General features: G+C 37.9%; 1 protein-coding gene across 1 annotated transcript; it reads right to left on the reverse strand.

Moving 5' to 3' along the window:
* Positions 1-881: 881 nt before the first annotated feature.
* LOC111865987 (heat shock 70 kDa protein cognate 5) lies at positions 882-27,225 on the reverse strand. The gene is made up of 14 exons (XM_023854444.2): positions 27,019-27,225; positions 18,606-18,661; positions 15,177-15,322; positions 14,391-14,514; positions 13,793-13,994; positions 13,598-13,704; positions 12,159-12,321; positions 11,682-11,837; positions 10,148-10,294; positions 8,754-8,981; positions 5,652-5,874; positions 3,916-4,103; positions 2,594-2,734; positions 882-1,706 (listed from the first exon to the last, which is right to left on the reverse strand). The coding sequence occupies exons 1-14, from the start codon at positions 27,118-27,120 to the stop codon at positions 1,599-1,601; spliced, it is 2,091 nt and encodes a 696-aa protein (XP_023710212.1). The 5' UTR covers positions 27,121-27,225; the 3' UTR covers positions 882-1,598.

Raw genomic sequence — 27,225 nt, forward strand, 5'->3', positions numbered from 1 at the left:
AATGTAACCGATAAACTGTGTTCTGGATGGCTTTCAAGTGTAAGTTATGAGAGAATTATGGGGTTTAATATATGTATCTCTGATGAAAACAGAATTTTCTTTCAAGTTTCCCCACCTTCAGCTTTCCTAAGTACAAGTATTCCATGTATGTCACAGTTCACAATGTTCAGTGCCTTTGGTTAAAGAGGTGTTTCATGTGAAAGAAAGGTTATGACTTTCCAGGCTCTGGTGAGAAACTTTCTCCAGATAAATAATTTGCAACCTAATCTCTTGTACTCCAGAGCTGCAGAGGTTCTTATTCCGCTGTTATTTTTTTGGAAAGGGGGTGGGGGACCAAGTTTAATAGAACTTCACTCAAATCCAACCCAAAGGATATGGGTGAAGTGATACTGAACTTACTCATGGAGCTGAGCCCTTCTTCAGAAGGTGCCAATTGTGCAGCCACTCAAGAATTTTCCAGCCTTTTATGGAACCTGAAGGTTCATTACTGTGTTCACAAGAGCCCTCCACTAGTCCCTATCCTGACCCAGATAAAATCAATCCATACCATCCCATGCTATCTATCTAAGATGCATTTTAATATTGTCCACCCACCTATGCCTTGGCCTTCCCAGTGGTCTCTTTCCTTCTGGCTTGCCTCTTAGTCTACATTCCTTATTCGTTGTCATACAAAAATGGTTTGAAAGAGTTTTTAGCCATGTTTACATGAAAAAGAAAAACATCATAAAATAGTGTGTATACTAACAATTACTGACCCTTCACACAAAAGCCAGTACAATACCTATCCCCGAGCAGGATTTGAATAAAATATATCCTGAATGCAAATGGAAGGGCCAACTTACATGGCAGCAATCTTGAAGGCACAGTAAAAATATCAGATGTTTCAATAAACTGTTAATTTTTTATTTACTTTTTTTTAATTATCTAGAAATATTACATAACATAAAGTAAAACAGAGACAAAGGAGATTATCATCAGGTCATTTTTAACCAAACAAGTAACAAAGTCAGGATATTCAAGATAGCTTGTTACTACAATAACTGATGACTCTAAGAGCAGCTCACTATATCATCAGAATACCAATTCTCATCCATATATTTATAATCACAACAGATTATACATTCTGCCTTGCATAACAACATTCATTCATCCAATTCATTCTAAGTGAAATGACAATATACCATTCCAACTTTGTACATGCTGCAATAATGCATCTGCTTCGATTATCTCAAAACAATGAAAACGTCTATGACTGTATTTGTAATTGGGAGACTCCTTTAGGCTTTCAGACATTTACAGCTCATTATGGTTAACACAAAACAAATTTAGGAAAACTATTAAATTATGAATGCAATTTCTTTTCATGATATAACAGCCTGCAACTGCTGCCAATTTTGTTCTCAGAACAATAAGATACCTGCAAACAGCACTTGAAGTCAATCATGAAAAAGAGTGAACTTCTGCCACTGAACAGTTGCACAATTACAATCGGAAACCTTCAATATAGTCTCAAAAAGTGTAACTGTTTTGTATCCTTGTGGCGCATTACAGCACTTACCCATAAACATTCACACATTTGCACACTACAAACCAATCCCTCAGTTCTTCTCTTCCTTTTTCTGTTCTTGTTTCTCTTCATGCGCCTGACCTTGCTGACTTGTAGAATCACTGCTACTTCCTGAACTGCTATCTCGTTCAGCTGCCATCTGTAACAAAGGAATAAAAAGTTGATGAAACTCAACTCACAATGACAAGCAATGATATATATATGGGATTTGATCTTCTCGTGGTGATAGCCAGTGAACTGTGTTCTGGCATCTACTGTCATGTAATGTGGTAGATTATAACTGTCATATCAGAGTAATGTCCTGCCTTCCTATTCGACAAAGAAAATTCTTCTACCCTGAAGATGGAAGTACAATTTTTGTCTGAAAAACTGTAGAACATTGAAGACATTATCACTGTTCCCAAATGGGCCTGCATGCCACAACACATTCGGGAACAGCGATAATGTCTTCAACGTTCTACAGTCATCATATCACTGGAAAGGAAGAAATAAAATATAACAGAGAAAGAGTTTCTACAATAGAATAAACTCTGGGAAATGGCTTAGCAAATATTCGCATACTAAGGACACCATCCTACATATGCAAATGCTTCATGTACAGTACATATGATGGAACAAAATGGGTATTACAGAATGGTTTGTGAAAATGCTCAACGTCACTAATCATCGTCGTCATCGCTCCTGGAGCTGAGTCCTTCTTGAGAAGCTGCCAATTCTGCACCTACTCAAGAACTTCCCAGCATTTTATGGAACCCAAAGGTTCATTACCATGTTCACAAGAGCCCTCCACTGGTCCCTATCCTGAGCCAGATCTATCCAATCCATTCCATCCCATTCTCTCTCTCTAAGATCCATTTTAATATTGTCCCCCTCACTTTCCTTTTGGCTTTCCCACCAATATTCTATATGCATTCCTCTTCACCTCCATTCATGCTACATGCCCTGCCCACCTCATCATCTTTGACTTAATCACTCTGATTCTATTTGGTCGAATGCTTAATGTAGCTTATATGAAATTTTTGTTACCTTTTTGTATGCCATCTCAAACAACTTCAGTGATGCCTGCTGTAATGAACTCGTCAACTTGCGGATTTCTTCGGGGCTTGTCTCATCCTTCTTGGACACAACATCCCGCACCTGTGCTATCTGTTCTCGTAATTTGTCACACTGTAAAAACAAGTCAACCGCAATTGAGTTACATGTCACATTTATTTGTTTCCTACTATACAAAGCTTGCTGAACTGCACTGCTAGTTGGTAAACAAAGCACTTTCAAACCATGTGGAACTAAGTGGAACACAGTGGAACCAAGACATAATGTGTATAGCTTATAATAAGAATTTCATTATTTATGCTAATAAGCTATTGCATTGCTTGCCATCATGTGTCTTTCATAAAATTATTAAAATATACATTCTTCATCAACTATTATAGTTGATGAAGAAAGCACCTGAAGATGGCACAATGTTGCTGAAACATGCAGTGAAGCGACATGTTAAACTGAGTGCACTACAAGACGGCCATTACATACATATCATGGATGAGAATCAGTGCAACAGGACGCTAAAATACAACATTGGGAATTTCACTGTTTTGTGAAGGGTAGTTCTGGGAAGAGATAAAACATACCACATAATATAAACTGCAGATTATTTGAACAGACTAGAAAACTAGGAACACTGACTTACTATAAACAGAATTACAATGAGATCACAACATGCTCAGCAATCGTCTCAACATGTAAAAATTCAGAGACGAAAAATATATTACATCACAGCATGCTGGATTCACTTGATCACATGTAATACTGACATTTCTAAGATTGTAATTTAAATACCAATCCTGCACACACTTCACGAAAAACTCACAAGCCAAAGTCAATTGACATATTAAAATGGACACTGCCAGACCAAAGGGTGTTAAAAAATAAAATAAGACTCTCTCCTACTACCTGAGGGGCATCCTGACCTGATATCAAACTTCCTTGGTTTCGGCACCTGAAAGTGCTTTTTGACATGGAACACAAAACACATGCATAAATATTAAGGGGAACTTCTTGGTAAATAATGGTAATTTGGGAAGCTAAGTATATGGGAAGTTAATATGAAGATGTATCTTAGGGAAGAAAGATATGAAGGTGTGGACCAGATTCAACTGGATGTGGCCTGCAGGCTTTCAGTTTACGGGTGCTCAACCTCCAGGTTATATTACCAAAGAGTTAACTACGATTCAGAGGAAAGGGAGGTAACTTATTGATAAGAACAGCAATAGTTTATATTATTATGTGCACTGGGAACAGGCGGAGGAAATTTGTCACTCAGGACATAACACAAGCAACTGAATAAATACCTCTTCTTGGGGAAGCTGATCTTTGAATTCATTCATCTTTGATTCTGTATCATGGATGATACCTTCAGCCTGATTTATTGCCTCCACGCGTTCCTTCTTTACCTTATCCTGAGCCGCATATGTTTCTGCATTTCGCACCATGTTTTCAATGTCATCCTTGCTCAAACCACCAGAAGACTGAATCACAACTAGAAAATACAATCACCAAACAGATATCCATATCAGTTCAAATATCTGGTAAAACCCACACACCACTTAACTGAACTCTACATGATGAAATTTCAAAAATGATAACAAGTCTCCTCTCATGAGGTGTCAGAACAAAAGGCGATGCACAGCATTCCAGTTGTCAATTTTGAAATATTCTTCTAACAGACTTCTCCAACACTCCTGTCATCTCCGCTAGTTTCTTACAGGTTTTCTCGACACAGCCATTGCCTTCCCTTTTCATGATCTATGTGCACTGGCCACAACCTCTCATTCTTGGATATGAATTACTCTGCCTTGCAATTTACTATGAATAGGTGGCCCCTCAAAAGCAACCAAATGTTTTTCTGCACAACAGTACTGACACCATACCTTGGCAGTACCATGAATACAAGCTCACAGTTGTAACACCACTAACCCAAACGCCGCTCTGTCAAGCTATATTGGAATGTGAACTCACCATGCATGGGATGTCAGGACTGAATGAATGAATGAATGAACAGTAGATAATACTGGACCCTTCAAGAACCATCTTCCATGAGCAGTGCATATGGGAGAAATAATGGTTCAGAGAGAACCCATGAGGCAGTATTATTGCTGACTTTTACACTACACGCAAAATAATACCCGCAACTTCTGCAGACACCAACAAAATCCATAATGACAATAAATACATACCCAATAATCTATTACATTTAACATGTATGAATATCAAATAAATTATTATAATTATGTACACTGTGTATTTCAGCCTTCCGACTATCTCTTCTTTCACTGTGATTAACTGAGTCTACTGCACTCTGAATTCATCAACCTAAGTATGAAGATGAGGGCATGTTTGGGACCGTACTTGACCTGGCCATTCCCGAATGCACCAGGTCCACCATCGTGCCTCACATACAATATACACAGTCCCACCATACAACGGCCAGATTTCAGGAGTACATTACACAGATCATTTGACGCAAAGAATTTCAAATAAACAACCTGATTCTTAATTATTATTAAGCTAAGTGCTACTGCAGTGTAGCACTCAATACATCAATTTTCCTTTGAAAAGCTGTATTACCAACTCAACGGCTTACAAGGTTTTCAGATGATCCCCTCTGGCTCAAATATATGCAGCTTAGCATCACTCCATTGAAAACCTCATTTTTTTTAGCATTTTCATTTAATTTCTTATTATACCAATGGTTTTGTTTATGCATTAACAAGTGCGGCATTTGACTAATACTTTGAAAGTAAAACAGAAAAGTGCAGCAGTCAAATACAGCAAGACTGAAAATAAACGTGCAACAACGCACTATCATGTTATACAACACTAGTGCCTCACTTGACGGGAGTGGCACTATCATGTTATACAAGACTAGTGCCTCACTTGACGGGAGTGTTGAACTGCACTGTTACTTATATGACTTCCCCCATTCAACTGACTTACAGAACACTCTGCTCACGTCTGACCATCACATGATGGGTCACAGAGTATGCAATTTATATTAGTTGCTTACAGAAAATCTATGTATACTTACTTTGCTGTTCCTTCCCTGTACCCTTGTCCCGAGCAGAAACATGAACAATTCCATTAGCATCAATATCAAATGTCACTTCAATCTGAGGTACACCCCTTGGTGCAGGGGGAATTCCCACCAATGTAAACTGTCCTAGAAGTTTATTGTCACTAGCCATCTCACGTTCACCCTGATGCACCTTGATTTCCACTTGTGTCTGTCCATCAGCAGCTGTAGAGAAGACCTAACACAAAATACACAATTTTCATTACACAGGTTCAGTAGCAGTAGCAGTAGCAGCATCAGTAGTGGTGGCGGCGGCGGCAGGTGGGGGTGATGGTCGTAGTAGTAGTAGTAGTGGTGGCTTCTAACTAGATTCAATTCTTTATAAACAAAAAGTTCCACCCATATTCGCCCATAATTCACAACTTGTAGACATGTCAACTAGTATCGAACTGGAGCAAAGGATGTAACAAACAAAACAGTTCAAACTGAAGCAATAATTAATGTACATACACTATGTTAGGAGTTGCTCTAAATACAACTGGGATACATGTACCTTTCTGATCTTACATACATCACAGATGGTTGTGAAACAGCCATCATAATTAACTGTCAAACACATGTCATGGTAGTGACACATAAACTGTACATGAACCCATAACTATTTAATTTGCTAACCTAATCAAACGAACTCCGTATGTTGCATCACTCAAATAAACATTTTTTTTCCTTGGCACTACAGCCCCAGGGGGCCTAGGCCTACCTCCACGAACTCCGTTCACTTCGGTTTTTCTAGATCTTACACATACGGTAGGACTCCTTGGGCGAGTGATCAGCTCGTCACAAGGCCTCTACCTGTAGACAAACACAGAAAAACGCACACAAACATCCATGCCCTGAGTGGGATTCGAACCCATAATCTCGGCTTCCGAGCGAGCGAAGACAGTGCATGCCTTAGACCGCTCAGCTACCATGACCGGCCAAATAAACATACTCCTCTTTATAATAGATGCGGATAGCCCTGTACCATCTGGAGTTCTTGTGCCAGTAATCTTAAACTGGTAGCGTAAGCTTATCTCATTGACACAAAGTTACAAACCAGATTACAAAAACATTCACCAATATGTACTTGATTGGGTGGGACATCAGTTTGCTTGGGTTTGGCATACACCACTTTTTCTCTTCTTCAGTAACACACACAATAGCAAGGAAGCTACAAGGGCCTTGCTAATTTGATTTCTGACAACCTGTTTCCTTCATAATGATGTACAACAGAACAGAGCTCACATGGAAAGCTTGGAAAAGCTACATTCAGCATTCGCTCAACACTAGCTCGTTAGAACACTGTGTTGTCAACTTTGTCCAGACATGAAAATGCGGAGCATGAGGGAAGAGAGAGTGAAAGTGAATTTTTGTATTAATCTGCAGAAATCGCCAAGTGAAATATTACAGATGTTAGATACAGTTTATGGTTAATCCCCAGGCCAAAGAAGCAACAGGTTAAAGCCCAAGATAAAAAAAAATGTTGAACTGCTTTCTTAACATATGAGGTATCAACCACTTTGAATTTGTACCCAAAGGGACCACTGTTAATGAGACATCCTACATGAGGTTCGAAAAGGCTTACTGATGCCGTGATGCACAAGTGAGGAGAACTGTGGAGAGACTGCTCATTGATTCATCCTGACAATGTTTCGAGTGTCAAATTATTTAGCATGAGAAGGCATCTCTGCCATGGACCTTCCACCATGCTCTCCTGACCTGGCTCCAGCTGACGTCTGGCTGTTATAAAACTCAAAGAGTGTATTGAAAGGAAAGCATTTCTTGGATGCTGAGGACATAAAATGATCTGTGGAAAAAATTGATAGACATTCTTGTTCAGGAATATAAAAGCTGTTTCGAACAACAGCTGAAGTGCCGGAAACATTGTAAAGAACTGGAGAGAGATCGCTTCAAAAAATCTAAGCTGCCAATATCTGCAGCTCTTAAAACACATTTTTAAAAAATTTGTCTCAAGAAACTTTCACCTGACCCTGCATTACTTCAAGCTTCATATTCAGGTCTAAAATTCTTCCACCTTGTTGCCACAATTAGAATTTTCAATATTCTGCAGTTGCCAATGACGAAAACAAAGCACATGTTTGATGGGGGTAAAATCTTAAACAAGCACCTGCATAGCTGTATCCTGTGATGTCACTGTCCAACCTAAAGCAGCGGAAGCTTAGAGGAAAGGGGAAAATTGTGACAAGGAGAAGATACTGCATGATAAAGTCATCCCTGTGCTTAACTAATTAACCACTACACTACGAAGGCATATGAGGGAACGGATGTATATTTCCTTGACCTCTGCACTAGTAGCTGGTGAGTGGTCAGCTTCACACCTCAGCCACATCACCCCTAGGGAAAGAGCCCCCATACCCATTGGACAGGCGGCTGGATGGGCCCAAGAACCCATCTGGATGACATGGGAAGAGAAAATTCTTGCCTCTACTGCAATCCAAACTCCAAACCCTTGGTTGTCCAGCCCATAGCCAGTCACTACACTGACTGACTAAGCTACCCTGGCTCCCCATTGCACAATACCCCTATAAGGAGAATATAATTAACCAAGAAAAATCACACATTGCAAAAAGAAGAGGAAATTCAGAGGATGTTACACGATGTGCATTCCTCGATAGTTCAATCTCAAAAACGGTAGGCTGATCTCAGTTCAGTTTGGGAATAGAGAGTTTCTCCTACACAAGGACAGGGCAGAAAGTGGGTTAACGGGGGTCTTCACACACTGCCAGCCATAAATAATTCTGAAAGCAAACTGTAAGTACAGCTGGTACAACATGTTATGGAAAAACAGTGGAAGCTGGTTAGGAACCACCTGTTATGACAAAGGCGTCAAGACAACCAATTTTGTGCCATGGTTTCTGTACATATAACACTGCACAACTGAGTCTCCAATGGTAGAGAACTATACCTTGTTTGGTCTATGCTACTGCTCCTTCAATACTTTTCCAACTACTCTCTACATCCGAAGGCCCTGTCCATCCACAAGCTGAGGACATGCCATGCTGTGATGACTAGAACCCACTGAACACAGAAATAAAATGAAAAGAAAGCTGTACTTACCTGACTTTTCTTTGTAGGTATTGTGGTGTTCCTCGAGATAAGTCTTGTGAACACGCCTCCCAGTGTTTCAATACCCAGAGATAGTGGAGTAACATCTAGCAACAACACGTCTGTGACATCACCTGCCAGAACACCTCCCTGAACTGCTGCCCCAACAGCCACAGCCTCATCAGGATTTACTGATCTACTAGGCTGACGGCCAAAGATTTCTTGGACAGTCGACTGGACCTGGAAGGTTAAAAAATATTGTCATGTGTTCGTTCATTCATTCATTCATTCATTCATTCTTAGAGGGGGTGGGTTTCCCCATGCACCGCGACCAGTAGTTGATCTATTGTGCGTCCCCTTTTTAATTTCTACTGTCTCCATACCCTACCAGTACTGGTGCTTGCTATCAGCCCCATTCTGCCAGCGAGGTTTCGCCCTCTTATGGCAGCGGTACCCGATACTTTCCCCATCTACTGGAGGCATTGGAAACTACTATGGGCAGGAAACTTTTGGCATAATTTTGCTCAGAGGTCTCCTAGAGACATGAGGACCTTTTACGTGCCGTAAATCTACGACACAGGACCCACGGCTTAAAGTCCCTCCCGGAGGACTTGTTCCCTGAATTTTTCACCCTTAAAAATTCCACGACCTCCACCGGGTTTGAACCCGCGTACCTTGAGCCATGAGGTGGGAACGTTACCCCTATACTATGGTGGCTGCTTTTGTCATGCGTTAGTGACAAGACACAAAGTGTGAACTGATGATTTGATTTAATGGATGCTTACAACTTGTAACCACAAATGGTTATAACAGTCTCACTAATTTACACACTCTATAAATCACTATAACTACAGCATGTACATTCTTCTGTTTTTTTTCTGTTGCCATTTGTCATTGCTAGGTAGCTACTGCTAACAATGCAGATTCCTCACAGCCAACCACAAATTGACACTGCTCACTTGCAACCCTCAGCTTGCTGACTGACCAACTGATAACCCGCTGCTGGCCCTACCCAACACAAAGCTTCTTGGTCCCATGTCCCACAGGACTCATCATCATATTTTACTCTATGACAGGTCTAGGAGCCTTCACACCAACTGGCTGACTCAAGCCGAATTCAAAGTTACATTACAGCCGACGGTCAGTGGGCCAGTCTGTCTTGGTATCAAGCCACAACCGAGGCCCCAGACCAGATTCTTGTTACTGTCAGATAGTTGCTGGGGGCCCGCAGTAGCATAGTTGGTTGAGGCACAATGATACAAGCTGGAAGATCACAGGTTCAATTGGTGAGGTCAGTCATTTTTTGTATGTATTACTCTCATTGGGACTTCATAAAAGTCATAACGCTACATAAATAATATTATCCATGACCACAACAGGCAGCATTCATTGAATTTGAGACTTACTCTGGGCATCCTGGTCATTCCTCCAACAAGCAGAACTTCCCCAATATCAGACTTGCTAACTTCAGCATCTGAGAGTGCTTTCTGACATGGAGCTACTGTCTTTTTGATCAGTTCACCAACCAAGTTTTCAAACCTGGAGCGAGTAAGCTGCAAATAAAGATGACATAAGCAGATTTTAGCATTCAGCACTGCTACCTATTTTTGCTACTGAAGTTGTGTCATAATGTGCTAATGCAATACAAATATGATAACAGTCTCACTCCCACAATTACGGACTGTGAACCAGTGACCCTGAAATGCATGTCCCAGCTGACATGTTTACAAATACAGTCAAACAGACAGCAGTCATTTATTACCTTGGTGCATGTTATCTTAGCCACGAGATTCCATTTGTGTCCAACCATGATGAAATTCATTACCTGAACTGAATGTGATCACTAATACAAAGTATATCAAATGCAAGTAGCTACGAGTTTCTTACATGGCAACATGCATAGTTACATTCTGTACACAGGCACTCTTTGAACTCAACACATTTCTCAAAAACTACCATTCATACTCAAACATGAAATATCTCACTTATTCCAAACCTTTGTGAAACAAACGTTTTTAACAAATACTGAACTTCCACATATATAAACTATGAATTCCTGCCACTTTATCATGTAAAACCCTTTGTCAGTAATTATGCATTAATTACAAGGCGGCTGTTAGAGGCTCCTATGTTTCAGCTGACACCGCAATCATAATCTCTGATGAAAAAAAAAAGTTCCACTTCTTTATTAGAGTCCGTCACAACACAAGAATACAATGGTCTAGGCTAAAATTAACTTAGCTACATGTTTCGGCTATTAAAGCCATGATCAGGCAAACACACGACTACCATGTACACACACTACTGAACTGCAATTGTGATGGTAAAGCTGGATACTTGATAATTATTACATTATAAAATACAATTAACTATAAACTTACTATAAAAATGAGAGTTATGGCATAAAATAAGGTTAAAAGTTCTTAATGTGATATTCCATAACATTAAGTCAGTTGTTGCAATTTTGTTATATTCCTGCAAGCATAACGGTATGTTCTAGACTTGTATACATGTAATAAATTGCTTTGAGGCCCATGGTATTGGTGTAGTAGTTTTGACATGAATTGTTTTGCCAGTGCCTCATCTTACGATGTATTTTGTCTGTTCAGTAGGGAGTTTGTAAACAATTTATATATTTTCAGATTTGAGGTTTTCACAGCACTGACTACAAAGAATGCTGTCTTCTGGGATGTGGCACAGTGTAGATACTGTGTTAACCGACGTTTTGGAGCCACCTGCTCACACTGGTTCATCGTTCATGGATTTCTTATACCAGGAAGATGGCAGCGAGCAGTTAACACAATATCTACATGTTGCTACATCACGGAAGATGGCATTCTTTATATACATATATTCAGATTCTAGAACTACCAATATCAAATATCTGTTATGGCATCAATTTTTCTCATGATGGAATTCCACTGTATTTAGGGAACTTACTTTAAGATTCATATGTTTTGGTCCAGAAGAGTCCATTGTAAGGTATGGCAAATTGATGTCCGTCTGAAGTGAAGATGAAAGTTCAATTTTGGCCTTCTCGGCAGCTTCCTTCAAACGTTGCATAGCCATTGGATCTTTGGTTACATCAATACCTTGCTGCAATGTGTAAGTTCCAGGTTTAACAATCCTGAAGCACATATTCCCATAGGAAATGTTTTATCTTATTTAAAATCAGTTATTTCGCTGCTTGAATCTTTGATTAAGCTGCCTACTGTAGGTGCGATTCCAAAAATGCAAACAGGCTTTGACAAGGTAAGAAATGGTGAATGATATTAACTGAAATATACTACATGTCAAGTAATGGAAACTTCAATTTCACTTCATGAATTTTCCCCTTACAAACTGATTTAATAAAGGAATTAATTTTCAAAATTAAGGGATACCTGTACATATTTCACACTTAAATTCCATACTCACTTCTTTCTTAAATTCAGCAACAAGGAAGTTAACCAAAGTATTATCGAAATCTTCACCCCCAAGGAATGTATCTCCATTCGTTGACTTGACCTCAAACACTCCTTTCTGAATTTCTAAAATTGAAATATCAAATGTGCCTCCACCAAGGTCATAAACAGCAATACTGTAATCCAAGAACACACACTCCTATAACATCAAATCACAGCTAGAATACAACCATGTCTCTCCTATGTACAGAGAATTTGTAACTTCTCACGTTAACTTCACGTTACAGCAGGCATGCCGCTTTGCAAAATCATTAAACAAATGTTACTTTGTAAGATTTGAGGGTTTCACAGCGGTGACTATGAAGAAAGCAGTCTTCTCGGATGTGACACCGTGTAGATGTGGTGTTAACCGACACATTCCTCCAAAACGTCGGTTAACACCATACCTACACGGTGCTACATCTCAGAAGACTGCTTGCTTCAAATGCTACTTTCACTACAATTCATAATACAGTAACTGGACTAAAAAAACGGAACTTGCTTTTCTAAATGTATTTTATACCCTCTAAAATGGTGTTGTGCAACTAGTGTTGTAGAATACTGGTGTGCTTCCACATGGCATTGTGTGCGCCACAAACTTTTATGAGAAATTGTATATTTCCACATTATACTTAAAATGGGTCAGTTTGTCAAATTAAGTTATAAAACCTTAAATGTTCAACATTTGTTCCAATTTTTGCCTTTTACGGTTTTGTAATAACTGTATACATCCAAACTTTAATGTTACTATAAAGCTAATATTGGGGTACTATGCTACAAGCTGGAAGGCCACGGGTTCAAGTCCTGATGAGGTCATTGGATTTTTTTTAATTCACCTAATCCTTCCAGCAGCACTATGGCCCTGGGGTTCACTCAGCCTCTAACAGAAATGAGTACCAGGAATTAATTAAATAATTTTCCTGGGGAGTAAAGCGAGGCCGGCGTGTAAGGCTGACAACCTTACCACCATCTTTGGGCCGACTGTCTAGATAATGTGGGACCCTCAACATCTCACAACCCTATGGGCCTTCACGGCCTGTTACAGGGGTAGCTTTACTTTTACTTTACTTTATAAAACTAACACTGGGGGCACGCGGTAGCATATGTAGTGTAGTGCATATGAGCTTCATTATAATGTTACTCCTTGCAGTTACACATTCTCAAAGACATGTGAAAACCAGTCTAAAAAATACAGACACTTCAGTGCCTACAATGGCAAGGTCAATTCATATACTTGAAATTAAAAAAAAATGTCTTTCTGGCACTGTTTTCCCTTTCTATATAGAGGTCAATCCCATTATTTTCCAACTCCCACCCTCCCATAATCACACTTTCTGGCACGAATAGTATTGGAATCTCAAAAAAAAAAAAATGTTTCCCTGTCTGTTCCTTTCTTTCACAGTAAGTACTCACACTTTATCTTCTGTTTTATCCATGCCGTAGGCTAAAGCTGCAGCAGTAGGTTCATTAATCACACGCAAAACATTAAGTCCTGCAATCTGACCTGCATCTTTCGTAGCCTAGGAAAGAAAAATAAAATAAACAAAAATGCAAACCCCATGTAGAATCATAATGCCACACATAAAAAGACCTTAAGAATGCACACACCTGTCTCTGGGAGTCATTGAAGTATGCTGGAACAGTAATTACAGCATTTTTTACGGGTGTACTTAGGTATGCTTCGGCTGTTTCCTTCATTTTCATCAGTACAAAAGCACCAATCTGACTAGGTGAATATATCTTCTTATCTGTACTTTCTACCCACGCATCTCCATTTGACGCTTGGACTATCTTGTATGACAAAGTTTTCCTAAAATATACAACAAAGATATCAGGACAGCATAACAGAAACAAGAACACTGCAAGAACTTAGACATATGCTTCAGAAGACAACTGAATAATATGGTACAGGCACAATTTATTAATGAAAGAATGACAGGTTCCCAAACATGCTTTTCAACATGAAAATAAAAGGAAAAAGCACCAAAAGAAGACTCAGTTCAAGACGAGGACAGGAAATGTCACAAGGAAGAAAGGCAGAAGAGAGAGAATAAGCTCTGAGAAGGAAACAACAGATGGAGAGGTTTCATTGTTAGCTGACAACATATAAGCGGAAACACTGGAGGAGGAAGAAAAGGAAACAATAAAAAAATTTACACTTTTGTATTATCTTCTGTGAAATAAATTATAAAGTATTATCACTCACATGTCCTTTTTTACTTCTGGATCATTGAACCTTCTTCCTATCAATCTTTTTGTTGCATAGAATGTGTTTGCAGAATTTGTAACTGCCTGGCGTTTTGCTGGCATTCCAACAAGCCTCTCTCCATCTAAAAATGGAAGTCCATACATAAATTATGAAAAAGAACACATTACAACTGACACATAATAAAGAAAAGAGAGGACTCCACAAAGAGAATGTACTTAAAACACACTTTTCAAATGCACACAATGATCCATCATAAACTTAAGCAGGGCTTGATGTTCTCACATCATATAGTCAACTGAAAGACAACTGACATGTCACCTACATCTTCAGGGTTGAAGGCTTGTTATGTGCTTCAAGCTCATTTCTTTCTTGGCTTATTCGTGTCCCAGAAGATGGGAATCTTCACACAAATTTAACATCTTCAGAATGAACTTTGATAATCCAGTATCTACAGATATTAATGTCTGATTTTAGGCTAATCAAAACGCCGTGCCATAGCTCAAGCGGTTAGTTGCTTGCTTCCCACTGCGGCGGGCCGGGTTCGATCCTGGGTCTGGTCAAGTTGGATTTGTGGTGAACAGAGTGGTGCTGGGACAGGTTTTCTCCGAGTACTTCGGTTTCCCCTGCCAATTTTCATTCCACCAATTGCTACACAGTCACCCTCACGTATCATCTGGGGTTGGTACAATAGGCCAGAAATGACTGCAGTACAAGGGACTTAGTCCCACACCACTAGCAATAAAAAAAATAGACCAATCAAATACCTTAAATAAAAACACAGACCTTTCAAAAATGCAACTACTGATGGTGTTGTCCTCGATCCTTCGGCATTTTCTATTACTTTGGCCTGTTTTCCTTCCATCACCGCTACACAAGAATTGGTTGTACCAAGGTCAATTCCGATAACAGCTCCCTTGACACCTTCAGACCTACAAAACAAGCACCACAATAATTTGAAGAATATGAATATGACATATAATTTTCCAAGTGAGCTTCAGGAATCAAACATTTACGTCCCCTCAACAAGTAGTGTCATGCATCACGAAACATAGCAAATGAAAGAAATATTGCATTCTTGCCATCTAATTTTCCAGGCTTACATGTGTGAGCAGGAAGTATACGGCAACAGGGAATTATTTTCTTTCTATCTATTAAAGTGCTTACAGAATCACACTGTGTGCAAGAAAGCACGAGTTATTTCAGATGCTAATCTTGTAATTGTATTTTATACATTAGTCTATAACATATATAGTGATGTGTTCATCTTGTGTTTTAATGCTCAGAAGAGTGTCGAATAATATTTCCTTAGATTCACATTGTAATCAGTAATTTCCCCAACCAATAGTTCAGCACTATTATTGTGGGGTGGATACATTTCACATAAAGTATATCTATATGCTACACATATGAAAAAAAAAACATAATAAAGTTAATACTGGCAACATTCGAAAAGAGAATATTTAGGTAACTATAGGAAATTATAAGAGTCAATCAAGATATCTGGGATATCCTGAGGGCGTTCTGAAATGTCAATATTTCGGAAAAAATTAATTTACGACCAATATAAATATCGTAATATATGCCAGGTTTCATAGATTACATAGAGAGTTTAACAGAAAAATATATGCAAGATTTAACATGTGAGAAAATACAGATACAAAATGTCCCGTATAAATATATAAAGGTTTCATACGCTATCAGATATTCAATGGTAATATATTGCCGACGGCCAAACAGTGCTCAACTGTGCAGTAGTCATTTGCGCACACCTGTCATAATCTACACTCAAAACCTAACATTAGCGTAAATTACCGAGCTTCGCCCCCTCCAAGGTACAGATGGATGCGCAGTAGTCTACTGCGCAAACCTAACCTAACCTAACCTAACCTAACCCAACCTAACATCAGCGAATGCTACCCCTGAGATACCTACGTGATCGCAGTAGTTCACTGCGCACGCCTAACAGTGACGTCATTTGCGGAGCTGCTATTTAATGGAACGTAATATACGTCTGTCGTAACACGGAATATAAATCGAAATATCATGTAATGTATGAAATTGAGCGTGTTCACTCATTTTCTACCCATAATATCAATCTATGCCCTTATATTCCGAGGTTATATTGCTACGTGATAGCTTAGATTGTGTCGAAAACGTCGCTACCACCTCACGAGTTTGCGCATCCCCCACGGTCATACAAATGAGTACTGAATATCACTTATTATGGTATTATGCTGCCCTCCAATGGCATAACGTTATGACGAAAAATCTTTATTATCAGTGAAATCGTTCCCTTCTCTCTCGTCGATAGATACGCGACCATATCACTGACTGCTTGGCATTTGTTTCGCCCGAATTTCCCTTCCTGCATAGGAAGCTGAATAATATTATACACGAAAATGAGTAAAAAATAGGGTCAAAAATTAATGTCCTGAAATCGAACTGATAATGGAATGTTTCTGTTTCAGTCAAGTTAAGAGGTTGGCTGCCCTGTCACTGTGACCTACATATCCAGTGTACAAAATCAAGGTGCGTTTCTTTCCTGGTATGAACAGGTGTTTATAAATAATAAGACGGTGTTATGTGTGTATGTTTATATAGATATATGTAAAAGTTCTGATTAATTATCTGCCTGAAAGTATATCTTAAAAGATTCAGTGAGATAATACAAATGGTAGGCTTCAATGTGTGTATTATCCTGGACAGAGTAATGGCGAGTGCACGAAACTTTACAAACATGTGTTTCCTTTGTTCCACAACGAAATCGAAGTCTTTTCCCTCTGAACCATGAAACTGAAGTATGTGTGAAGGAAGAATACACCAAAACGTACATTTATTGATTTAACGACAGTAAGTGCATATAAGAATAGTGGGTATGTAGTGAAACACAGTGTACCTTTGAGGTCATTCTTGCACTATTATTAATAATCTAGTGTGAAGAATGTACAGTGATTTGCACAAAATGTGTTTCAGTGGTTATATGGGTAGAGAGTGAATTAGATTTTATGAGTGCATATTTGGTATGACAGAAAACGGGGTGCAGTTTTGGTATGTAGCCTCTGAATATTACACATATAAGTCATTAGTCAGAATGATTATTATTTTTCTTTTTCTGCATTAGTATAAGTACTTGTAAGAAGAGGGTGCAAAGTGAATTTCTAGTTCCCATTGAAGAAGTTATTTTTTTGAATTCATATCTTAGTTCTGGGTGACAGAGTGGTGGGTATAATGTATGTTGTTTTGGTCACAATAATGTCGAGTGTAAAGTGAAGTTTAAATTCTCTAGTGTGACTATATTTTTGGGTGTAATATATACAGTGAGTTGCAGTAGTGTTTTCAAGAATGTTAAGATTTCCACTCACCCACAATGGATTCAAAAGTTTCCACTTTCATGTACATATCTTGTATGCATCAAGAGTTTTTGCTTATAACAAGGTGGTATGCTAAGTGAAACACATGTTGTCATTGGTGTTATACTGGCAATCCTGTTCAATCGCAGTGTAAAATGTGCACAGTGGTGTGTAGAGTATGTGGTACAGCATGAAAAATGATGGCAAGTCATTGGTAACTTCACTGAACAGTGAAAACAGCACAGCAGCCATGAGCAAACCCTGGATGATATAAAGAACCTCCACATCAAGATAGCCAGGTGGCACAATATCTGCCCCATATAAGGGAGACGATGGGAGGATGAACACAAGCCTGCATGGTTTACGAATTTTAATTACTGACAATCTAAAAAACTTTTAATTAGCATCAAAGAATTTTATACAATTTTTTTAAAACTTACATTCCCAGGAAACTGCTGTGTTTGTGAAATGTTCTATTCTGTGTACTGTGTGCTGTAACATGTAAGTGTACGTACTTTGCGTGTAAACAAATTATGTGATAGTGGTTTCCTATTTGTAGTGATGTTTACCCTCTGAAGATGGTCCACAGAGACCAAAACATGTAAGGGTGTTAAGTTTTTATGTAGTAAAAAACTTACAGGTCACATTGGACGGAGTGATTTATAATTTGTAATTGTTATTGTGACAGACCAGAATGAAACAAATCAAACTTAAAAATATATGTAGTTAATATAAATAAGTGAAGATATTTGACAGTTTAACTGCAAACTCTTTATGATCATTCACAGACCACAACCCTTGCAAAACAGCCCCACTCACTAGCACCCCTGCTATAAAAATAATTTGTTATTAAACTACTTACTTGTGCCTTGTTTGTATGTCATTATGCTGGTTCACAGAGCAGGCTGGGGAAGTTGTCTGAAAATATAACCACAGACATATACATATATATAATGGTCTAAAAACATCACTCAGCACAGATACACCACTTGGTAATGATGTCTGAAAACATGATAAATATGTACAACAGCTATACCAACTTCATTCTTAAGAACAATGCTTTAATCAACCCCTTCATTATGAACTTTTTCAGTGTGTCAATCTGACAGAAGGGTAATCAGTAATGTGTAATGGCAGAAATAAAGTGATTGTTGTAAAGAAAGCTAGAATCTCACCAATCGCATACTGACAGACTTTCTAACCTGCCATTAGTCCTTCTAATATATGACCGACTCAGGTTTCTATTTCTGCGGAATGAAAGCAAGGCAATGATGTGATAACACTTCTCACATTTGTGTTGTATATGATGACTGCACACAACTGAAAAGATGAGGCTTTGTGACGCTAAATCTACCAAGAAGCTCTGCTTTGTGCTACCACCACAAAGTATTTACAACCACTTGATGATGTTACAACATCAAAAGTCTGTTCTCATACAGGTTTCTCATTCAAAAATATAATAACATTTCATTATGAATGCTTGCTTTTGCATACTGAATGCCAAGTTGTCTTAAGACATCAAACCCCACGTTCAAAAAACAAGAGAATCTATTCATATCCCAAACATTCTGCAAATTCAGCAATTAAGACTTTCCATAAATGTTCACATGTCAATTAAAAGAAAAGCTACACCCAAGTCTAATGGATATTTGTAGAGCATTATTCTCGCATCAGTGGTCAGACAAATTACAGAAGAGAAAATTTAAAGACATATGAGTCAGAGCTATGTCACAGGTAGTGGCAGATGACTGTCCTACCCCGCACTCCACCACTGCCTACTACAGAATACATGTGCTTCAGCTGTATCAGAGCACATTAATGTATCACATGCACTCTCAAAATATACTTAACACCAATCAACACAGCTCAAATCCAGAGTCCCAGCCTTGTATTCTTATGATGACTGGATCCAAAGTTAATGTAACCATAATTACTTCATAAACAAATAGACCAAAGTCTTCTACTTGTTAGGGACCTAACAAACACATCTTCTACTCTGTTACAGCCTACAATCAACTTGAGACCAAGAACTTGCATGCACATGATTTGAATAAGTTGAAGAGTGCAGCTGTTGTGTTTCCATCTTTCCATTTGAATCCAAGATATACATTTAATACCAGTGCCATGTTTGGTTATGTTCTGACTAATAATTGTTGTGTTTCATTACTTTTTCTTGTAAACAGTATTCAATATGACACCTGAAAACCCCAGCACAGTGATGCAACAGATACTGTTCAAAAAATAAGAGTGATTTTGCGCCAACTAAACTGAAAATTATCTTCAACACATACATATCTTTAAGAAATTGTTATCAGATGATGGGAGTAAGAAACGCATTTCTCCAAAGAGCAGGAACTGACTCTTCAGGTTTCGCATACAGGTGGGTACATGCTGTATCAAAAATTCATACAAAGATGTCAGTTCAACAGAAAATATTTCCAATATTCAGGTCTCCTGGAAAGAGAATGCAGAAGTGGGTTACAAAAGCATGGACTCTGAGAAAGATGTTCTATGTAGAACTACTTTCAGATTCTATGCTGAGGAAAAATTTCCCACTTCAAAGAAATTTGCTCATGAAGTGAGACAGATATACTACAGCAGTTCTGAAGTCTCAATTTACTCAACTTACAAAACATTGCGGTCAAACAGAATGAGCACCAGTTGGTTGTGGAAAGGTGTATTATGGCTGCTCAAACCAAGTTCCTTTGGGCAATTCATAACCCATTTTCTGTGCCCTGTATTCTGTTTAGGTGAAGGATGAGTTGACCAGAACCATTAAAAATTAATATATTTGACATGATTCATCAAGAAAGAAAGAGGTGAAAGCTCCTCCAGGAAGTCTTGTTGTGTGCCACATATGATCAGCAAAAACAGGCTTCCTTTCTGAGGGTGTGATCTTCTGTTCATGTCCACATATGTGACACTCCAATTATCACCCCTAGACAAATGTTAACAGTTTTAACCGTTTTAAAGACATGTTCATAAACATATTTCTAATCATCTAGGAGATTGTGCTATGCTGCATCACAACCATGAACAGTGCCCGCTACGACTCTAGCAACATATAAACAAAGTTCCGAACACAGGGTCTAGCAAAAAAGACATTCAAGAATGGCTGTAAAAGAACTGTACTGCATGTGACCTTGCAAAAAGCACACCTGAGTTATCAGTTCACGCTGCATTATATAAAACAGCAAATGACATTGGTCCCTTCCTTGATCTCAGATTGCCTCCTTACCCTCCTCCTCCTTACCCCAATCAAACTGTTATGGTACAAAAACTAAAGGGAGAAGTTGCATAATTCATTAACACTTTTGGACTGTCCACACAGAGATACTAACATGGTCACTGAGAGTTACCAAGAACTGGATTTTGTGTGTCCAATATGCAAAAAAACTGCATGACTGCTACAAAGAAACAGTTCAAGATACAGTTACACAACTTATCACCAAGAATTTAAGAGACAAAAGTGACTGCTCAAAAATAAGTGACACAGATGACAGAGAACAATTATACAGATGAACCACTGGCCGCACCACTATCACAGCTGAGGGAAACTGATCTATCAGTACATTGTCGCAATTGTCAGAACTCTAGGAACAACAAGGCAAGGCAAGGCTTCACTGAATTGCCAAGTTAATGTTCATCTTCTCAGCACCAGAACTTTGTATTTATATGAAAACACGTGATTCACTCTCCTGTGCCCCCACCCAGGACACATCCAGTAACACTGCCATTACCTGCCACTGGACTCTCTCCACGTGCCTTTCAATTCTGCATCGCAGACACCAATCTGTTGAACCTACTGGAATAAATTATTACATCTGACATCCTTACCTCCAGCCGCACTATGGCTCTGGGGTTGACTCAGCCTCTAACAGAAATGAGTACCAGGGGTAAAGGGTGGCTGGTGCATAAGGCTGACAACCTTGCCACCATCTATGAGCCGATTGTCTAGAAAATGTGGTAACCTCAACATCTCACAACCCTATAAGCCTCAACGGCCTGTTACAGGGATACCTTTACTTTACTTACTTAACATTATTAGCAAGATTTTCCTTCATGATGAGAGAAACTTAAACTTTATAGGTTCCACCTGAAGACAGAGCCAGAACCCAGTCTCCAAAAGGTCTTAAATGAAAGAGCAGGATGATGGATAACATCCAGAAACACAATCTCTGGGGAAAGGGGCTAGAACTATCAATTGGACTCAACTGAGTATGTACCAAATGGAGACAGAGGCAGAATCCAGTCTACAAAACACTGTTTTATATAAAAAACAGGACGATGGACATAGTCCAGGACTGTAGGTTAGTTCTGTTCACAGAAAAAAAGATCATTCAAGTTGCTTCTTTGTGCTTTACTTAAACACTAGAATTTACTATCATGTCTAGTCTTCAACAATTTTGCCTTCAACATGTTACAATTTTACCTCCCTAGTAGCATGTCTCTCTTCATACAAAATAACAGATAATAAGTACTCTTGTGTAAGTTTTGAGGTTTTCACGGCGATGACAATGAAGAAAGTTGTCTTCTGGGNCTTCATACAAAATAACAGATAATAAGTACTCTTAATCACACAAATGTTATTGTGATAAATGTCCCACCCAGATATGACCTTTCACCAAACTCCTATGTAAATGATGAAGTTCGAGTGATTATAGAAAACCTGAGAAACTAAAAAAGGTTTATTTAAATCTTTCTGTAGTAACAGTAGACTCAGCTCAGAACTTATTCACAAGACATGGATTGCATTTAAACTCTCGAGGGAAAGAGCATACTGCTAGAAGAGTAGCAACAGTGATAAATGATCTGTTTAGCATAAACAAATCGGTCCCAATTGTGTTAAAGTGGAATGGTCTGGGTGATGTGCAGAGTAATTTAGTCGATAAGTTGACCCCTTGTGTGGAGATTGTTGATGGGAGTGATCAGGACAGGAAGTCCCAGCTCCTCTTGAATACAGACTGTGACATGATAGGAAAGCAAGAGAGTATTTGGGTTTTAAAGCCAAATGAGACTGATCACACCCTGACTTCACTGATTTCCCAAGAAAATGGCAGTCCACATCTGGTGGCTGACATTAAAGATTCTAGCTGGGATCTCAATCAGGATCAAAATTTAGACACGACAAAAATTATGCCATCATGAAGACTCCGAAAACCACCCTCTAAAAGAAGGGATGATTTTTTATGGGTGGGAGACAACAAAATAAAAACATGACTCATATAAAGGCAGATAATATACAAATCCTCTACCATAATGTGCGGAGCTTAAAAAATAAAATACTGGAACTAACTGTTTTATTACAATCTGACCTAAAAAATGTTGATATACTATGTTTTACTGAGCATTGACTAAAGGAGGATCAGTTAGAATTAACAAATATTGAGCATTTTAAACTAGTAAGTAAGTTTAGCAGAACTAGTTATGAACATGGTGGTTCATGTATATATGTAAAAGAGTATGTACAAACTACAGAACTATTCTACTTCCATAAATTAGGTAAGGAAAAAGATTTTGAAATGTCCATAGTAGAACTGATGAAGGACAAAATAGTTGTGTGTATTTATTGGTCACCAGATGGTGACTTCTACATGTTCCTAATAAATTTGGAAATTGTAATCCAAAATGTGCAGTTGAAAAAGAAAAAACTAATTTTATGTGGTGACTGGAACATAAACTTCTTAGATGACAGTGTAAGAGTACGAGAACTAAAAAATTTGCTTTGGTTGTATAATTTGGCCAACATAATTACATCCCCAACCAGGGTCACAAAGAATTCCATAACACAGATAGATGTCATAGTAACAAACAAGCAAGTTTTGAAATGTAAATCATCAGTATTGGACTTGGGTTATTCAGACCACTTGGCACAAACACTAAAGATTAATGTAAATAGATGAGAGAGGGGTCCTAAAATGAGCAGAAAAAGACAGTTCACTAAAGAGGGTATCCAGGAGTTTAATTATTTATTGCAGAAGGAGCTTTGGGAGGAGAGTTTTTCAAACTCAGATGCAAGTGCTAGTTTTAATGATTTTATGGACACAATCCTTTATTATTATAATGTAGCATTTTCAGAAAAGACTGTTCATATGAAAATGACAAGGAAAAACAAATGGATTACCCAGGGCATAAGAAATTCTGGTAAAAGGATGAGACTGTTAAATGGTTCTAAAAAACAGCATAATCTGTCTAGGGACATGCTGGAATATATCACCTGATATAAAAAAAAATTATAAGTGTGTTATGAAAGAAGCAAAAAAAATAGCAAATGATAAGTATGTTTCAAGGTCTCAAAATAAAATGAAAGCTATGTGGCATTTAATAAAAAATGAAGTTGGTAAGTCATGCAAGGGTGATGAGAAAAACCAACTGTTTAGCGGTACAAAAATAATATCAGATCCGCGAAGTGTGGCAGATATGTTAAATAATTTCTTTGTTGAAATAGTTGATGACCTTTTAAGTCAAAACAACAACAATAACAAAAACACACAGTAGCAGAAACAAAGGATAAACTGCTGCCCTAATACCATATTTTTCCATCCAGTCACTGAATATAACATGGAGTGTGTAACAAATAGTCTAAAATGTACATTATCTGCAGGATATGACAAGATACCAGAATATCTTGTTAATAATTGTATAAATTATGTAAAAAGCCCAGTGGCTCATATTTACAATGCCTCTTTAAGCTCAGGCACCTTCCCACATAGATTAAAATTAGCTAAAGTGATACCTCTGCACAAAAAAGGGGAAAATCATGATATTAAAAACTACAGGCGGATATCCATTTTATCGACACTTTCCAAAATATTAGAAAAACTGATGTATAATAGGCTAATGCCTTTTTAATTCAAAATAATATATTAACAGAGGCACAAAATGGCTTCAGAAAGAATAAATCAACTGACACAGCAAGTCAGTCTTTTATTGAAAGTACAGAGGAGGCCTTAGGTAACGGCCTATATGCCATAGGATTATTTTTTGATTTATCAAAGGCATATGATGTAATAGACCATAATATACTTTTAGAGAAACTAGACTCATATGGCATAAGAGGCGTGCCAAATATGTGGTTCAGGTCTTACCTGTCAAACAGAATCCAATATGTAGAAATAAAAAACACTGACGGCAGTGTCAAAACCAGTTATAATTCATCATGTAGGAAAGTGAAGTATGGTGTACCACAGGGATCAGTGTTGGGGCCGCTTTTATTTTTACTATACATTAATGATCTTACAGAAAATGTTCAAGGAACAAAGCTGGTTTTATATGCAGACGATACCAATTTGTTAATTACTGGAAAAGATGAACTTGACCTTCAATATAAAATAATGAACATTATGAAAGAATTAGAAATATGGTTTCAAAAAAATAAACTTGTAATAAATATTAAAAGACATCTGCCATGTCATTTCATTCAAAACAGCGGAGAGATCCGATAAGACCACAAATAGTTTTTAATAATACAGAAATAGTATATCAGTCAGAGTTGAGATTTCTTGGAATTCACATGACAGAAACCCTAAAATGGTGCGCTCATGCTCAATTTCTAAAAGCAAAGCTATGCAAAGTAATTTATATGGTGAAAATATTAAAAGAAATAATGACTCCATATATGATAAAAATTATTTATTTTTCGAATTTTGAGTCATGTATGAGAAATGGTATCTTATTGTGGGGTGGGGATGGGGAAAGTAAAAGCATTTTTAAATTGCAAAAGCGGGTTCTTCGAGTGATTAGTGGTATTAGTAGTCACACGTCAGGTAGACAAATTTTTAAAGATTACAATGTTTTAACATTGCCTTCTCTGTATATATTGGAGGTGACATGCTTTATCAAAAAATACAAGGCTACAAGACATTCATAATTATAACACACGAAGAAAATTAAATTTTCACGTATAGCACTGTAATACAGCTATTTTTAAGAGGAGTTTGATAAATATGGGAATTAGTTTGTATAATAAGGTCCCCAATCAAATAAAACAAAGGGAAAACTTTAACTCATTTAAAAAGGAAATAAAATCTTTTTTGCTGAAACATTCCTTTTATTCTGTAGATAAATTTATGTCTTTTGATTCATCAAGTGTGTAAATGTAATATGTAGCTGATTAATTTGTTGTATTTGTGTAAAGACAATGAAATTAATGGTAACTATAGTCCATTCGCGGAGGCGAGAGAGTCCTCGTAAACAAATGCACGCGGTATCTCCTTCGCTCTTTGAATGAAATCATGCAGCGATCACGTGATGGGTGTACCATTGCAGGGGCGTCCAAAGTTCAATCTTCAATCTGAATGCAGGTTAACATAGGTCCGAATGCAGTGAGTACACTGAAGTAACTGCGCGCTTTGTCCACTCCTTGCTGTCAGCTGTGGCGACGCGGGGCTTGCTTTGTTTACGCTGTCTCACATCTCCGCAAATGGACTGTAGATCTAGATAATATTATTCAGATGACAAACCCCCTATATTAGGGTGCTACAGTGTATACTGTAAAGATACACATGAGAATTAGATGTAAAATGACAATTTCCCTATCCAAATGGTTGTAATACCTGTATGTATGGATTGTTGAATGATAATAAAAATGAAATTAAATGAAAAAAAATATGTAAATAACTTGCATTTCTGTATTACAAGGTGACACCGGTACACCACGAACAAAATATACTGAACAAAAAACCATTCATGATTATTTGTAGCTGAAATAAGGTATTTTTCCACTTATTTATTTTATAAAAATCACACCCATTATCAGTGCCCAAGATCACGTTGTATTTCAGGATGGTGCTATGATCATGCAATATTTAATTTTCTTCTTAATATGGTGTATGTTTATCATCCTGAGTATCTTCAAATCCAACCCTTGGTTAAACAATTCCCTTTAGGCCTGATATTTGTGCATACGAAAAACAACATAATGGCAAAAACAACGTTCACTTAACCTGGATTTGCAAAATTCGAATGTCACTTAAATTTCGTTCATAAAACCAAAGCAAAGCTTTCAAATTAAGCATATGGAGGTAAAATTATGTAACTTTGTTAAGGTCTTCCGTCGCTGTCGAGTGAACTCTGAACTCAGGCACAAGCCGGTTCTCATAGATTTAGAAAATTCCATTAAGCCAAAGAGCCTACATTTGACAATTTTTCTCCATAACCACAAAATCTGAATATGTCTTCTCTTCTTCTTTCATATTCATGAAAAATACGTGTGAAATTAATCTATTCTAAACCACGCTATTGATTAAACTGAATCATGAAAGGCTAGTACATACCTTCTTAAGTAAAGTGCTGAATTCTTGTTTACCAGATAAATTAAATGTAAAACTTGTACAGTCGAATGCTTTTTTACCAATAATCCTACCGGCTAACAACATTTTAAATTTCGAATACTTTCGCTTTGTTATTTCACAAGATAAATTTAACTTCGTTCACGTGTATTCTGATGCAACTCCAAAGGCAATACCTTCTGCGCACATACA

The sequence above is a fragment of the Cryptotermes secundus genome, unplaced genomic scaffold (assembly GCF_002891405.2).
Source record: "Cryptotermes secundus unplaced genomic scaffold, Csec_1.0 scaffold72, whole genome shotgun sequence".
Taxonomy (NCBI): Eukaryota; Metazoa; Arthropoda; class Insecta; order Blattodea; family Kalotermitidae; genus Cryptotermes; species Cryptotermes secundus.

Bases quoted from the DNA above. Each gene is read 5' to 3' on its own strand.
- LOC111865987 (XM_023854444.2), bottom strand. From the start codon at position 27,120: ATGTTGTTAGCCGGTAGGATTATTGGTAAAAAAGCATTCGACTGTACA. The intron at 18,662-27,018 runs GTATGTACTAGC...TTATATTTTCAG, and splicing joins TCAGCACTTTACTTAAGAAG to ACAACTTCCCCAGCCTGCTC. The intron at 13,995-14,390 runs GTGAGTGATAAT...TGTATATTTTAG, and splicing joins CCAGAAGTAAAAAAGGACAT to GAAAACTTTGTCATACAAGA.